The sequence below is a fragment of the Haliotis cracherodii genome, unplaced genomic scaffold, assembly GCF_022045235.1.
Source record: "Haliotis cracherodii isolate W230 unplaced genomic scaffold, xgHalCrac1.p SCAF_3, whole genome shotgun sequence".
Lineage (NCBI taxonomy): Eukaryota > Metazoa > Mollusca > Gastropoda > Lepetellida > Haliotidae > Haliotis > Haliotis cracherodii.
In genome coordinates, this window is record NW_027266286.1 from 31,006,096 (window position 1) to 31,023,378 (window position 17,283).

General features: G+C 37.2%; 1 protein-coding gene across 4 annotated transcripts in view; it reads left to right on the top strand.

Annotated features, from left to right (window-relative positions):
* The window catches only part of LOC139474140 (mitogen-activated protein kinase kinase kinase 7-like), a 78,108-nt gene that overhangs the window by 56,034 nt on the left and 4,791 nt on the right, over positions 1 to 17,283 (top strand). For all 4 annotated transcript variants that reach the window (XM_071257021.1, XM_071257023.1, XM_071257022.1 and 1 more), the window contains 2 exons: positions 5,802 to 5,857; positions 15,578 to 15,677. In XM_071257021.1, coding sequence (XP_071113122.1) covers positions 5,802 to 5,857; positions 15,578 to 15,677 — 156 coding nt within the window. The remainder of the gene's footprint in view (positions 1 to 5,801; positions 5,858 to 15,577; positions 15,678 to 17,283) is intronic.

Genomic DNA, 17,283 nt, shown 5'->3' on the forward strand with positions numbered 1-17,283 from the left:
CGGTGTGTGCCACTGCACTGAGGGCAAGATTTAGCCAACATCTCATTTTTGCTCAAATATGTTGTTCACATGTTTGAAAAAGCATCCTTTTTGATATCTCTTCCGTCATTATATTGTGAGTCCAAAGGTTTTCTCTCAGCTTTAGACTATGCTTGTCGTAAGCGGCGACTAACAGGATAGGGTGGTCAGGCTTGCTGACTTGGCTGATGCATGTAACCAATTGCGTAGATCGATGCTCATGACATTAATCCCTGGATTGTCTGGTCTAGCCTCAATTATTTACAGGCCGCCGTCATATAGTTGTAATATTGCTGAGTGTGGAGTAAAACAACAAACCCACCAACCAACCAACTCTCAGCTTTAATTTTTGATTTTTTTACTGCATCATAAAGGGATTACATTAATTTTTCCTAACTTAACATTTCATTATAGAAATACAGAGTTATCTCTCTTTCCAATAGGAGCATCTGATGTACAATCATGTTGATAAATGAAGCCAGGATTAAGATGGATACTTCAGGTTCAGAAAGTAGTGAAACCATCTGTCTGAATGCTGAAACCCCATGTTGCAGATGGGACTCTTCCATGTGTACAATTTACATTACTCTGTCATCAGGATTCCTTAGGCTGGATATCTCCATTGTAAATGCTTCCATCTAGACGGACAGATATTCTTATTGGGTGTTGTAGTGAGTTAGATGCTGGCTATCGACTGCAACTATGCTGTGCTGTGAAAGTACCCATATTGTCTAAAGAGCCAACTGCAGCAAGGATAGGATGGTGATATGACCTGGTTGATGGTGTGACATTGTGCCCCGACACTCTGTATCCTTGCTCATTCTATCAACCGCTTGTTGCCCAGCCAGTTCTAGTATTTCCTGTATTTACAGTCTGCTGTGGCACAGCTTGCATTATTGCAGTGTTAGGCAGCACTCAATAACTTTCGTTTAATGCTTTTATAGTTCAGTGCTCTGTGTTTTTTAGAGAACTCTGCCTACTTAGGTTTCTTTAAATCCCTAGAGAAACAACCTGACTGACACAGCTGATATCTATCATCTGAAGTATCCGTACCTCATCCAATATGGTAACAGATATTATTTTCGTCTGTAACTATGCAGAACGGTGTCAATTAAGGGAGAGTATACGATCCATAGTTCCTGTTTTTAGCTCCAGCTTTTATGTGGCATTGATGATTTTGGTCTTTGAAAGCTGAAGCCATGAAAGCATGATTTGTGTAGGACACATTGCAGAGTGGAGGGTGTAGTGTGTGAGTGGGTGAGTCTTGTTTCACAATTCGGTCAGCAATATTGCAGCTTTGTAGTACCCTGTGATGATCATTTCCCCTTTATGGCGTGGATTGTTGCTCATGCTGTCAACCACTGGTTTGTCAGATCTGGACTTCATTATCTACATTATTTAGACTGTAGATAAATTGCAGAGCTGGCATTAAGGCCACACTTTCTTTTAAGTTTATGTTTTGCAGATTTGTTCCAATCTAGGTCGAGCGAAATAAAATGTAAAATAAATAGCTATGTCAATCATTTATCTATTTTAGTGAAAGCCATTCTGCTGTGGAGTTAAAACTGCACCTGACTTCTTAAATCACTAATAGTGATGTAGACATGGAATTTATACACAACGTTTTATATTGTGTAAGAGGGGCTATATTACTATTGGGAGACATAATAAAATCAATAGTTTTATTGTTTAATTTATTTCTTTTCCAGTTGTTTTTTGGCAGGGGCGGCAGTACTGTGAAGTGAAAAATAAAAAATGTGTGGCCAAAATATGAATGTGCCTGATGGATTATTGAATATACTGATCTTATAAGTTGAATATTGTACATACATAAATAAGAACTTCACAATAAAAGTTATTCATACATATAAAGAAAATATGGCATAACATAAAATGGAGACACTTGCGATCTTAGGCACTGTATTCAGAATTGCATCCCTTAACTGTGCCAGGATCCACTGTGGGTTTGAATCCAAGATTATGATACTTTGTCTGTTGGCATCCACTCGTACTCTTGCAATTGAGTACTTCTCATACCATGTCCCACTTTCCTCCCACATTAAGCTGGCACTTAATGTCAAATACTTTTCAAAGTACTGTTTAGTGACAGACCATATGCAAAATGTTTTCATTTCCTTGTACCTTTGAGTGATTTAACTAATAAAGTAATGGCAATAAAATTGGTCCCCTTGCCCATTTTTGAGTAAATCGTTAAGAAATAAAATATTTGTGAACATTATACAAAATATATATATATATATATATTCTGCTTTATGGTAACTGAATTTAACTTTCTCATATAAATGTTAATTGATGTTCATTTACTAATCAATATGAATTAAACATATTTTTTTAGAACAATAATCTTAAATTTGGTATTTAGTCATTTTTTCTTTGCTTTCAAATAAGAATAATTTGTGTCATTTCAAAGATCTGTTTACCCCAACTGTCCTGGACTTGTGTACAAACAGGCAGCTAGATGTGTAAGACAAGAGTAGGTTGTAAGACACAGTAGCATGGTGGAGAGTGTAGTGGTGGTGTATGTCACTCCCACCATGCCCATGTTTCCGTGTGAGTTGTTGCCATCATACCATGGCATTGCAGCCAGCAGGGGAAGCCAAACAGAAATGCTGGACAGATTAAGTCAAAAGCCTCATACATCATGGAACACTGCATTTCCCATCAGAACACAATTAGCTATGCGGAGGCCTGTTCTGGGGTCATCATTGCTATGCTGTTTGGGATGTTAACATCCGTCTGCTAGATCTTGGATGAAAATTTGGAAAGGAGTTTGTCTTTCTGGCAGTAATATGCCTGTGGTGAACAGCTGAAAAAAAGACTGAAGTAGCAACTACTGGTGCCCACTTTCACTCACTCACTCTGTTAGTGATGATGCATCATGGGACACCCAGGTGGTGGTGAAAGACGGGTTCATTCAGTAATGGAGGCCTTGTCGTCTGAGTTGACATACACTGGTTTATCAATATCCAGTTACAATACTAATTTAGGGGGGTTTCTTTTGTCAACAATTAATTCCTGGAGCCATCAGTTCGTGTTTTGTCCTCGGTTATGAATTCTATCACGTTCTTAGAATTACTAATTACAACAGTCAGTGCATAATTTACCTTTTTATTTTTGTTCTAATATCATTTTTTGTCATTCAGTAAGCTAGCTTATACAAAATTATAAGATATAAATATCTTAAAAGATGAATATCTCACGATTGGTTCACTGACATTTTTCCTTCATGGATGCTGAAAGAATTTCTTTTGAAAACAGTCATAGTTCCAAATTAGTCCATAATTTAGGACATTGACAGATTGTTTTCAATTTATTTTAGTAATTTATAATGTGAAGAAGATTTTCCAATCAAAACTTGATCAAAGACAGTAAAAGAGTTCTGAAAATGTCCTCAGGCAAATAGACAAACAATTCTTGAAGCTGAAATGAAACTATTGTACGTATTATTATATATTTAATACAAAGATTGTCAACAACACATATGTTGTGAATCTCATGCCAGAAACTGTCAATCTGGTCACTCACTAACCTGTATTAGGTGGTATAAAATGAAGAAAATATTAATTCATTCAGTGTCCTCTTGCTCTTTATTCTAAACTAGGGAAATAAGCACACTGGAGATTATACCTTGCTAAACTGAATTTACAACTGAATGTTCATATATTGGGACACTTTTGCATATGGAAAAGCACCAATTTTGAAGCTCTTTCTCCAATGCCTTTTAACTTTCTGAGTTGATGACTGTTGTGTTTTCTTCCCAGAATGTATTGCCACACACACTTGTAGTTGGGACTTGTACATGTCTTTGTTTCAAAATGCCTACTGACAATGATTGAGAAAGAAGTACTTTTCTGACAATATTAGCATCTTTGGTGATTCGGCTGTCAAATCGCTGTTTAAATCAGAGGTGGTTATTGTAATTTGACTAGTCAGAATCATTTTTTCCGAAGTCATGGTAGAGTGTTGTGTTAGACTAAGAAGAGTCACAAGATAGGCTTTCATGAATCTGTTGTGCTAGTTTTCAGGAATACATGTTTGTGGAATTTAGCTGGGAATTCAAGAGATTACATTTCGTACAATGAAGTGGACTGGGACTTGCTTCATGACATACGATGCAGGAGATTATAATGAAGAATATACTGGAAATAGTCTGTTATTACATTGTCCATGTAATTTGAAACATTGTTATGAGAGTTGGAGAGTTTATGAGGTGGGGAATCATATGAATCTGTGTTGAGTAGCTGAAATGAAAAGGTGATGTTACAAAAATAGAAATCACATACTCTAGCACAAATAATATTAATTTCTAGAATACATATCTATGGGACTGAAGCAATTTATGGCATTGGATTTATTTCCTTCCATCACGATTGTTCATCCTCTTTGAAAATTGACATGGCTATTTGAAAAAGCCATGTTTGTGTTGTCCCAGCCCAAGGTGCTGGTGCTGATGCCAAGAGAGGCTTACATGAAGGAGACATTTGTCATCACTAAAGCTGTCAGGCACCGTTTGAAACTTGTCAGTTTTCATAGAGAGGGTTTTTTTCTGCAGAAAATATGTCTGAGTCTGGCTATTTTCTTAATCATGTCTTGGCTGATTTAAGTACAGTGTCCCTTGTCATAATCCTTATGTGATTGTTAAAGTTTAAGAGGTCATGGTATTAAGGTGCTGTTACTCAGCATCTTAAAGACTATCAAGCACCCTTTGTTTCTAACCATGGCAGGGGTAGGCAACATGTACAGGGATGAAAATATATGAAAGTCTGCCATGGCATTTTTGCACAGGGCGCTCTCAAAGATATTAAAATTTTGACTTTTAGTGTGCCAACAAGAAGAATACATTTCATCTGTCTTCTTACTTGGATATAAGCAAATGTAATTTAGAAAGATTGCCACCATCCTTTTCATTGTCATTGATGGCCCTTTCAATTTCTGAATTCCCAGGTAAATTTTGTAAATGGTCCGTGGTCTAGTTGTAGAGACTCTGCCCGGAGAGAGGAAAGTCGGGGGTATGATCCCTGGCCGCTTCATCCCAAGAGATGGAAAAAGATGGTACTTGTTGTTGCCCTGCTTGGTGATTGGCACAGGAGGCTAAAACAAGGACTGGTCGGCTCAGGACTCAGTATGCTGTGGACACAGCGTTAAACTCCATTTCACCTCACCTGATCTTGTGGTTGTCATTATCCAAGTGGTTGCCCAGTCTACTAGTGCATGAGTCATTATTGCTGGATTCCTGTAGTCCACATCACATATATGTTTGTTACAACATATGTACTGAGTGTGACCTTCAGGAAGGGACATTGCCATTCTAATACAAGGAGTTTGAAACACTGATCCACCAAATACTACTAGTCCACTGTTCTTTTTATGCGATATAACCAGATACATGAAGAATACATTATAATGTTTCACTTGTGCCTGATTTAGATTAAACAAAACAGAAATTGTTTTGTTCCCATTAAAGAGTGCCAGCAAAAGATCTAGGCCTATCTTGACTTGCTAATTACCAAAACTCATTAACTGAATGACATGGGACTGGTCTGCTTGTCAGATGTTGTCGTTTTAAACCATTGACTACATATCCAGGTGAGCTACAGTGCCTTGGCATTGTTTGTTTGTTTAGTACAGTGTTGGAGCAAGGCTAGGCTCCCGTTGCCATCTTACTTCATTTCTTCTTTTCACTTAAGCCATTGTCTTTCTGTCAGTTGATCTTGAAATGTGTTTCAGCAACTTTTCTGAACATTTGGTGTTGTTTTTTTCAGCTGGCTGAACAGTATGTACATGTGCAGGCAGAGATCGCCCTTCTCATCCAGAGAAAGTGAGTACATTGTTTTTATTTGTGGATTTTCATTCAACTTTTCACACAACAAAAACATTTCAACATCGTGGACACTTATCCGTCTACTTTCTTTATGAGTATGATAAGACACTGAAGACTTTTGGGGAACAAATTATTTATCTTTTGCATGTGAAAAAAAGATGGATTTCCCATGAGTCAAGACACATCTGCAATGTGTTATCAAGTAATTTGTGTATGGTCCGATACCTGTTCTTGTAAGAACACTGTGGTGTGTGTTTTAGGTAAATGTTCTTCAGTGTGTATTTTCATGGCTTCAAATTTACTATTTGCTGCACAGAATTCTCTCTGTCAACTTGTGGCTAGGAAAATCAGTCATGTTTTTAATTCTGTATGAAGATAAAGGGCCTGGTGATTGCAACAGTAACCATATTGACTTGATAAAGGCCTTTTTTGGCAATGCCAGATTTTAGACTTGGTAAAACTTTTTAGAATCGTTTCACGATCTTTAAAAGTGTGCATATGACTGACAGTTGGAGGTTTTTCCTTTTAACACTTCCACATTTTGAGCCTGTAACCACATAAGAACCGGAGGTAGAACCAGCAAGTGTGAAAAAGGATTATTTAATAGAATTTTGCAAAGTGTTTGTTTTACTTTTGTGACATGATTAAGTATCTGACCTCTGCTGACATCTATCACTATAGTTGGCCTAGCTCAGAGCGTTTTACTTCAAAAAGTTTAAGTTTGTCTTTTCCCACTTTTTGGCCATCTCTGAACTTGGGGCACACATTACGTCAAAACAGTTTTCTGATTATTATTGTTAATTTTCATGACAATTTCTTGACAATTTCTTAGCCAATTAATAGGTCAAAATTGTTTCCTTGTTGACCTCTGCTTTATCCTTTTATAGCATCAAGCTTGGTGTTCTTGGTTCATTTGGTTTTGTGAATAATGGGGGTGTGAAATGGAAGATAGCTGGGGATTTCCAAACACTCCTAATCCCTGACACAATATTTCATGGAAAAAATACGAAGCAATACATTACTTGAGTACACAGTGCCTTGGTTGTACTGCTGCCTCAAAAGATAACGAGAATTATTCCACAGTAAATAAGACTATATTAATAACAGAATAACAAGCCTAAAAAATCCTTTGAAGTTTTCCGAAACCAGCCTTTGATGTTAAATTTTCAAAATGGATTTCAAGGAAGAATTTGATTTTGATAGAAGCTAAAATTATAGGTAGAGTTTAGACTACTGGTACATTGTTACAGGAATGTTTGAAAGTAAACATGATAAAAGTGTAATTTAATTGCAGACTTTCCTACTAAGTGAATAATCACAGCCTCTGATAAGGTAAACCCTTTCATGAGTATATATCTTGGTTTGGGCTTCTGATTTCAACTTGAACTTAATTGAGGCATAATCAGCCACCTCCAGCAGGGAATCCCTTAGCAACATGGCTTTGAAGTCTTCTTGAATGTTGGCCGATGTCAGGCTAACTTTACTGGTGATATGTGCTAGCTGCCAGTGCCTAATTAGATGTATGTGGTGGGGAGGCCTGTTTGTGATAGACACAACACTTTAAGGTTCCTAAGTGTCTTCATATATATTATGTTGCTGTAGATTGATAACAGTGCTCAAGGTGAACCGTTACTCGAGATGCCATGCAACACATCCTTCTGACAAGTTCAAGTTATGTTTGTGTGTACATGTGTTATTCAGTACCTGTATTGATTGCCAAGACAACGAGATGATGGACGTTTTTGTTGACTGAATGTTATATGCATAACTATTCACGGATTAAGTTGATAATTGTCGCCTTGACATTAATATGATTCTTTTACAATCACGACAAGATCAGTTTGTTTCTCTGTTTTACACATGAGCCTTCCCTAAGACATGCAACCTTGTACCTGGAATTGTGTTCACACTTTGAAATCCTTAATGTTTTGATGTAAATAAGAAGTTAAGTATTTTAATGGACAGCAATCTTAAAATTATGATCCTATGTGTTTATATATTAATATATTTATTTCTGTGTAATTGATCATCTTTCAACACATCCCTTGACATTTAATATATGTCTGGTCTGACTTTCATGGTTAATATCAGAATTGCTTTTAGTAGACAGGTATCTCTGCATTTCTCCCAAACGAAATATGCTATTTTCCAACCCTTTGAACAAAGAAAAGAAAATATAAGGTAGTGTTGTATCTGAGTTGAAAATAACATTAAGACATTGTTGCCCCAGGAGGTTAAATCGTTTGTTGTATCAATTTCTGTCTGTCTCAAGCAGGGTTATAGTACGTCTTTGTTCCATGAAATGTTGAGGAAGAGAATGTACTTTTATTATGAAAATGAATTAGAGAAGTGAAACAAATTAGGTGGGATAATTAGAGAAGAACTTTCAAGCTACAAGAAAATATGTGGATTGCCTTTCCATTGTGAATTCTTTTAATGATTCAACATTAATTCACAAGGGACTGTGAATCACAAATGTAGAGTTGTGAGTGGGTAATTTCATGTATGTACTGTAGTCTTTATTCAAGTGTATTGTAGGCGATAGACCCATGATACAAACGGTAAATGTACAGTAGAATTTCGAGGATCACATTTATGTATTTTACAATGATTGTTTAAGATATATGGCTTTAACAATAAACTAAGAAAGACTTTGTTCGGTTGCTCGATGGACAGATGACATTCGGATGTTGAACTTTTGCCTTGTTGGGAATTCATAATATTTTCTTGGTATAAATTCTGCCCTCAGAATCTGGTAACATTTGCATTTTAGAATAAGATGGTACTCATCTTCAACATAATTGTATTAACATGCTTTGCAAACTCGTTCCACTCTAGGTTCCGTTTTGTGTCTACCAGATTCGATCTAAAGATGAAGGGAACACCATTATCTAGCCAGAGCATGTCTAAATTTCTCTTGTGGTAACATACTAATATATATTTCCAGGCCAAATGTTTGCTTACACAATGAATAGTTTTATGATTTTGAGCTTTCTTAAAGAGTTGCATGCCAGTCTTGTTCATATGAAGATTTATATCTACATAGAAATTCATTTATAAACATGGGGATATTCGTAATACATTTGTGCTCGCACACAAGGCCAAAACGTGTAAGCTGAATAATACTTCTAATTTTTGAAGCCCAATTAATTTTACCATTTTTGAATGCCTGAAGTTGCATGTTATAATATTTTTTGACATATCATGAGTCTGGCATTTTCAAAATATTACACCAGTATTTAACAGCTCATTTATACACATAATATACAGCGGATAACACCTCTCACACCGTGATTTGAGGTTGAGTTTCCAACTCCTAAAAATTGTTTACAAGCAATCATATGTACGCTCTCAATTTCAACATAGTTGTGAGTGGGTTATTCCATGTATGTATTAAAGGGCTACTTGCTACACAGAGCTGCATCAAGGTCTTGGTTCCAACCATTCACATTGATCATGATGCCCGGTCTCTTATCATATCTGCATTATACCCATACTCTGGGGTTTCACCAGAAGCAGTAAGCACCATGACCTGTGTCAGTGTCGGTCTATCCCCCTACATCAATCTGACACACCCTGATGTTACTAGAGGCTGGTGAACGTGCTTAACCTCAACCCATTGAAAGACCTGATGGGTGATATTGTTTAATTCTGTTTACAACATTAGGGCAATGTTGAAAAATATGGATTGTTTGTTGTTTAACAACAAACTCAGCAGCATTCTAGCTGTCCTGGCCAGACAGTCCAGTGATTGTCAACCAAAGTGACCACCTGATCCATTTAGTCACCTCTTACGGTAAGCATAGGTTACTGGGGACCTATATTTTAATTAAGACTCCCAACAGGGTTCAAAATTATGGATGATCCTCAAGGTCATAAGATCATTTTAGTAACATTAGGACTAAGGAGGTCTATAGATGAAGATGGTATAACCTCAAGACCACACTTGAGGTATCTACAGTACAAGAGAGTTGAAGAACAGATAGTTGTGTAGGAAGCATCGTCTAATCCTTCAACCGTAACATTGCCATGATGATAGCATTCGTTTTCTTGCACAGAATTAAAAGAAAACAGATGTGGGTCTGTAAATACGGAAATGGGTTCTTCCTTGTATGAAGGTGTAATGCAAGGCGTTGAAACAAGAAAGAAATCCAGCCATTAAATTGAATGTTGTGCACAACTATCTTTGAGTACAGGACGTTTCCATTGACAAAAAGTCAATGTTGAAGAGTGAGGGTTGGAAAAGCCATCAGAAGTTTGGGGCCTAACACAAGGACTTGTACGAGGGTGCAGGGAGGAATAATGGAACTGTAGAAAACATGGCAGTTTGCAAATGGAATGACTTAATTACACTGTGTCTTGAATATTCATGGTGAGGTAAACTGGTTTGACACTAATTGGAATATGTATTGCCTCATTTTGCATCTTAAGCAGGAGCCTCTGTAAGAGAGTTGCAGTATTTAAATTTTGAATCTCACTATGCATATCTTCTTTCTTCTTCGTTCCTACGATGAAATGTGCTTGAACCGTGTTTCCAGCGTCTAAAACAAAAACATTCACCTGAACACACCCCAGCATCTCTAGGGTTCATGCATGCTCTCGTATATGGTAACCTGCCACACTTTGACCATGTGCGTCTCTCTACCATCTCATTCTCTTCATTCAAACATGTTTCCACATACGATCGAAGAAGAAAGAAGATATGTATAGTGTGGGATAGGATAAGTATATAAATATAAATTTTTTACTAAAATGTCCAATTTTTTTCATGAAACTAAAAAAAACAACATTATGAAAACTAAGAAGGAGGAAATCAATAAAGTTCCTTCATTCAGTGATCAAGGTAATTTGGGCAAGAATTTTAACTTAAGCTTCAGGTATATCCATAATCTATTATAACCATCAATAACCATCAGACTTTCACCTCTTCCCCTCACTGATTTACTCACTTGAACTAGAAATAAAGGAGACCAGTGAGACCACCTCATCTGTTTCATATTTAGATCTATGCATAAAGATTGAGCATGACAAAACACTCGCCACAAGACTGTATGACACGAGGGATGACTTCAACTTTCCAATAGTCGAGTTTCCCATAATTTCCAGCAATAGTCCTGCAGCTCCAGCCTTTGGTGTTTACATTTAACAACTTTTGAAATACAATCGAGCATGCTCTTTCCACCAAGATTTCAAAGAGCCTCATACGACTCTTGCTCAGAAGTTGTATGATCAATGTTACAACATTCAAGGCCCCAGTGAAGCTTTCAAAAAGATACATGGTAGACATTCGGAGGACATTTCCAAATTTGATACATCAGTGACAAAAAATGATGTCTGATGCAATTCCTATTTTGACTTGTACATATGTTCTCATGTTTAGGTGAACAATTTACTTTCCTTTGCATGTGTTTGTGATGGGTGTCATCAGTGGGGCAGGATACGCTCACCTTTTTGTGAACACCTGGTGTCATCACTATTTGATCTGAGTTTTTTTTTTCATGCAGTTTGTTTGGAAGTGGCAATATGGTCATTCTGATGATGGACGTAATATCACACAAATACTAAAGCAGTGTCATTTGGTTCCAATATCTTTACGGTAGACTGTAAATGGAAATATCCCCCTTGGTGATTACAGGTTTGAATTGGTCACCAGCAATCAATACTTGTCGAATGTGGTGACTTGATGGATTGGGTGATCAGGCTCATTGACTTGTTTGATTGTGTGTCATCGTACCCCGATAGCATGAATTCTTGCTCACCATGTCAATCACTGATTTGTCATATCCAGACTTGATTATTTACAAGCCACTGTTTAATGGCCTGAATATTGCTCAGCAATGTTGTGTGCAGTGTTAAACAGCAAACACACAAAACAATAAACATACTGTTCTTCTTTTTGATTTGCCCAATATCTGAGGCATCCTGATTTATCCAGTTATTCACAACATGAAAAATCTGATTGTGGAACATTTTTCTATGTGTTTTATTACATACTTAAGTGTGAAAGACTGAGTTTTCTGAAGTTGAGAAAAGTGATATTATTATTGCAGTGAACATAACACTTGATAAATTTTGTTTCGCAAAGCGCCATTTTTGTTTGCTTGACCAGCGTGTATTCTTTCACTTCCCTGGCAGTCTCCTAGTTTCCAGGAATATGTTTTGTTAAAATTGATTTTGTATATAATCATATCTATATGTATGATACAGAATTTGCGTGACCCTTAATATTTTTTGGAGACTACTTCTTTAGTGTCAAATACAAGGGGTGGTGAAACATCCCTGTGTATTACCATAGGTAGGGAGAATTTATGTTTCAAGGTTTTACATTTGTAATAAAATAATTTAGTTTTCCGGTAGACAACTACACAAACAGTGTATAATAAATGTGATATTCCATGTATCATGTTTCTCTCAACGCCACTTGTGGAAATATCTCCTTTCCCCTCGTCACTCCACGAGCTAAAAATGATATTTTACTCGACACACGAAATATCCTCTATTTATTCTCTAATATCAAGTGTTGCTTGATATATATATGTTAGAGCCATCAGATTTCTCTCTTTTTGTAGAGACGAAAACTAATAATCAAAACATTGACTTCTTGTGTCTGTATCAAATTAACACACAGAAGCGCTCTCTTTTTTTTTGTCAGCATTGAATCACGGAAGGTACGTAGGAAGGAGGAAATATAAAAAATGTAGAAATTATTGATTGGAAATATTCTGTCCTGAATTACTGGCACCGGCATCTCAGATGTGTTGTGTGTATTGTCATGGACTTCCCTGCAGACATTTTCACAGACTGATATTCAGCCCAGCATACAGCAGATGATGGTAAAAGTGCCAAAATTAGAATTAAACAGAAATTGAATTCGGATTATGTTATCTATATGAAATTCATAACTTGCTTTGCAAAGGTGTCATGCAATTAATTAATAACAGACCAATATAAAAAAAGTATTACTACTTTGTTTCCATTTCTACTGCATTTGATGTTGAAATACAGAATATATGGCAATTTGCCTGCCATGGGCACTTTATTTGATGAAGACAAGGAGAGTATGTATGGGTTCTGAGAACAGAAGCATTAATAATGGTACCGGTGTTGGAATTACGGCTTGTAGTTGAACCTTTCAGATTTCTTAAGTTTTTCTCTTTTCTTGTAAGCAGCAGAATCGCTGCACCTTTATGCAGTGGGCATAATTCAAAATTAACATATCGCTTTAATATCCGCAAAATCAGTAAGAATGCTGTCGTATCACTGGATTGTTTGGTCCACTATCACAAGTCAAACAAACACTTGTGTGGAAACTGGGACAGGCAGGTCCTACTGGTAGAGCAGCACATGCTTTCCCTTTTCACGAACACCTGGTGTCATTGACATTCAATGATCCATTAATATACTTTTCTCCACTCTTGAGTCTTTTACACCCAAAGGAATCTGTTTTGGCAGATGATAGAAACTGATTGTCCTCCAGCATTGATGTTTTTTTATGGTGTTCATTGTCTTTAGCTTTTGTTCAAAGCCATTTTATTCATTTTGTCTCTGAAATCACAAGGCATGAGTGGCCCAGTCTTCTGAATAACGGCAATTGCTGTGTAGAGTTGTGTCTCCTAATTATTGCAGGATCCTCACCAGATTTTCCCTTATTACTTATTCTTGAAAGGGGCATGGATGGCCCAGTTGTCTAAGGTGCCGAAATTCGCTGTGCAGAGTTGCGTCCCTTGGACATGCCAGAAACCTATGATTGTGGGTTCGAATCCCGGTTTGCCCCGATTATGTTTCTAGGTTTGTTAGCAACATACCTGTGCTTGTGGGTTTCACCGAAGTTGGTAAACGTCTAAGACCTGCATCACTTGGGGCTTTCCTCCCACATTAAGCTGACACGCCGTGATAAAACTGGAATACTGTTAAAAGCGGCGTTAAACCCAACTCACTCACTCACTCACTCACTCACTTATTCTTGATCTGCCAGCACCATACACATGGTGGTGGGGTTTATCAAAGTTGCAAACTTCGATGTCTTGAGGCACTTTGGACTTTCCCCCACATTAAGTTGAAACACAGTCATAAACTGTGTTTGGCTGCTGAAAATTAACCTCATGATCATTATGAAGACAAGTTAGTAGAAAAATATTCATTTCCATCATCTTTGTTTTTTGGTGTGAACATAAACCAAACATTTCAGGACATCATTCAATAAATAACTTGGTTTGGACCTTGATGGAGTTGTTATGGAGCAGTGCCAAGAGACTTGACAAAGAATTCAACAATTGAGGAATTTGTTAAGAATTCTGTCGTAAAAAGTCACACATATGGTCATTGAATGCACTTAAAATGTGAAGAGACCTGGCAAAGAATTAAAGAATTTAAGAATTTATTTAAAATTCTGCCATAATAAATCGCACATATGATCATTCAGTGCACTTAAAACCCCCTTGTATTTCATGAAGGTCGGAGTGACATTCAACTTGGGCTAGATACATGATTGTCTTGGGGCTGGAAATATATAACAGAAAAAGGAGAAAAAACCATTTCTGATACAACCGACAATTACAGCTGTGCAAACAAATAGTCTAAATTAGTGACTCCTTATCAGATGCTGTTGATGCTAGCCAGCGCCAACTCATGTAAAATATTCATAAATATTGAAGAGTGATTGTTTTTGTGCGGTTACTAAAATTGACATGTTTGTCTCTCTGAGCATGGTAATAATAAACCTTTTTCTGATGTAGATGACTTAGAGCTTGAGGAACTGTGAAACATGTATTTCCTTATTTTTATTGGATTTTTGTTGTCGGCTCTGCTGAGAGTAGAATGAGGTTACTTTTTATCCTCCTGAGATCCAGACAGGTGTTGTGGCATCTGAACCTTATGAAGTGCCTGGGTTGTAGACTGTACACCTTAAGTAAGGCAATGAATATACCTTCATTTCTTTGATTTTTTAGGTGTAAGCGTAACCTTGTGGTTAAAGCATTGTAACATCAGGCACAAGTGCTGGGTTCGATTCAGCAAATAGGTACAATGTGTGAAGACCTTTCTTGCTATCCTTGGCTGGGATATGGCTTGAAAAATGCTAAAAGCATCAAAACTAATCACACTCATCTTATTCATTATTTACATTGCCAGTCAGGTTGAATGAATAATATATTGGCTAAATCTGATATTGTGTCCTTACCAAACTATTATGACTTTATTGGGAACTGTTCGAACCATTGCATTCAAGTTTCTTTCATTAACAAAGCCAAGGAGTTCGTTTGAATATCCTGCAGTTTTCCCGACTGGTTTGGGTTGGAGGTTTGTACAAGTTCGAATTGGTTTTGATTTGAGTTTTGATAAAGCTTCTGATTCAAATCTTGCAAAGAATCATAAATCGCAAAGTCAAACTAAGGACATTAGCCAAATCAATTCCATCCTCTGAAGTCGGCATGACTAGAGCTGGAATGCAGCCTTGATGCAGGGATTTGGGTGAAACCTTTGTGAAACTACTCTAACAAGGCATGAGGTTAGATTTAATCATTTAAATGTTGTTTGAAGTCAAAGGAGATTAGATGTGTGTTGCAAAATAGCTTGAAGGATGCACATGGTATGTGAAGGGGATAAGAACCGTGGGAGAATTAATATTAACTTGATTGGGGACTAGGACAAATGTCAACAGGAGAGGGGTTATTAGGCAGTTGAAACTGTTATTGTAGTGTTAGTGTGTTTGTTTTGCAGACATGAGCTCATCAAAGAGTTCGAACAGGAGGAGAAGGAACAGCAGTCGGTGACGCGGTCGAAGATGGTGGAGGAGTTCATGCAACTGTCTTCGGAGAATGTGAGTGTTGGTCTGTGCCTTCAGGAGTTGGTCATCAGTGAACCTGTGTTATGTTTCCATAATGTGACATTCAGACACACAACTAAAACCCGTGTTGTGTGACCCTATCTCATCATTACATGATACAATGATAACACTGTTGTTGATTCATAGTTTGAATTATGGATATCAGTTTTCATTACGTTTTACTGCATGAAATTTTGTTGTTCTGCCATCTTCCCGAGGCAAAGGAGTTAATTGACTCCAAAAGTCCCGTTTTAACCCTTGCCGAACGAGGCTGGGATTTCTGGGCTCGATCGTAGCGCCACCAGTGGCTATTATGAGTTATGTGCCTCCTTTGTCCCTCCTCTTGACCAATCAGATATCACTCCACCTCTCATATCACTTGCATTTGCTTCAAACAAAATGGTAGCACGCAGTGAAGATGATCTGATCATTAATCAAAATCTGTATTGTGATAAAATGGGTCTTACTTCGTGAAGTGCATCAAATTAGAAACTTGAAAGGATTTGGGAAATATCTGTTGACGCCGAGTTGGTGGAACACATGCTTTGCAAATCCTGCACCGGATGTCGATTTCGTTACACGATTTTGTATGGACTATGGCATAGATTCATTAGTCTAGCCAAAACAAAACTCCATAATTCCAGCCTAGGTGGAAACTGGACTTTAATAGTCTGTTAACTCCCTTGCCTTGGGAAGATGGTATCTTCATGAAGACCATTAACTTCTTAATTTTTTATTAAGTTAATATTTGCAATTCTGTTTGATTAAACTGAAGGTTTATTTCATTTCATTGTTAAGGAGCAACCAACACAGTTTCTTGTACCACTTTAAAAAAACACTTTCAAACATTTCTAGTGAACAAAAAGTATACAAGATGTTTTACTATTTTAGATGAGACATGAAGAGGTGGTGACTTCATTTTTCTCACATCATTTGAGTTTAGATTGTTTGTTTATGTTAACATCAAAAGTCCTTTCAATGACCCATACATATCTGAAAGTTTAAGTGCAATGTGTAATCGGCAAAAACAGATTGTTTTCCTCCTCATTCAATTAAACATCACATGTGATTGATGGATATGTATGCCTGCCGAGTTGATGGAAATCATGTTTTCTAACTTAGCTGTGCCCCAAGGTGTGAACTAGAACCACATGGTCCAGTAGATACATGAACAGTAATGGCATGCATCATCATGGTAGAGCCATATACAATTGTAGGTCCGCTTCCATCTCCTTCATCAAAGACCATTAATTAGCTGGCAAGACAGAGGAAGTAGGTAAATTAGCACCAATAGTCCTCAAGTCAATAAAGGTGTCTGCTCTGGCCAATCTGTGAACATCTTGAGCTCCAGTTGTTGAAATTGATATTCATGTGTTGGTGCGGCCATCCCTCATTGTAACTGGGTCTGAACCAACACTCCCCCTCCCCCAAGACAAATTGTCACTTTGTAATTACCCGTTGTGGGGCCACTAATGAAGAAAGTTGGAAGATTAACTTGAGATTTTGCCCGACCTATCTATTGTGGTGATGATTTTGATTAGTTTCAGGCATGAATGTCTGTTTTCATTGAATTGACGAAATTTACAGCCTCCTTTACCAC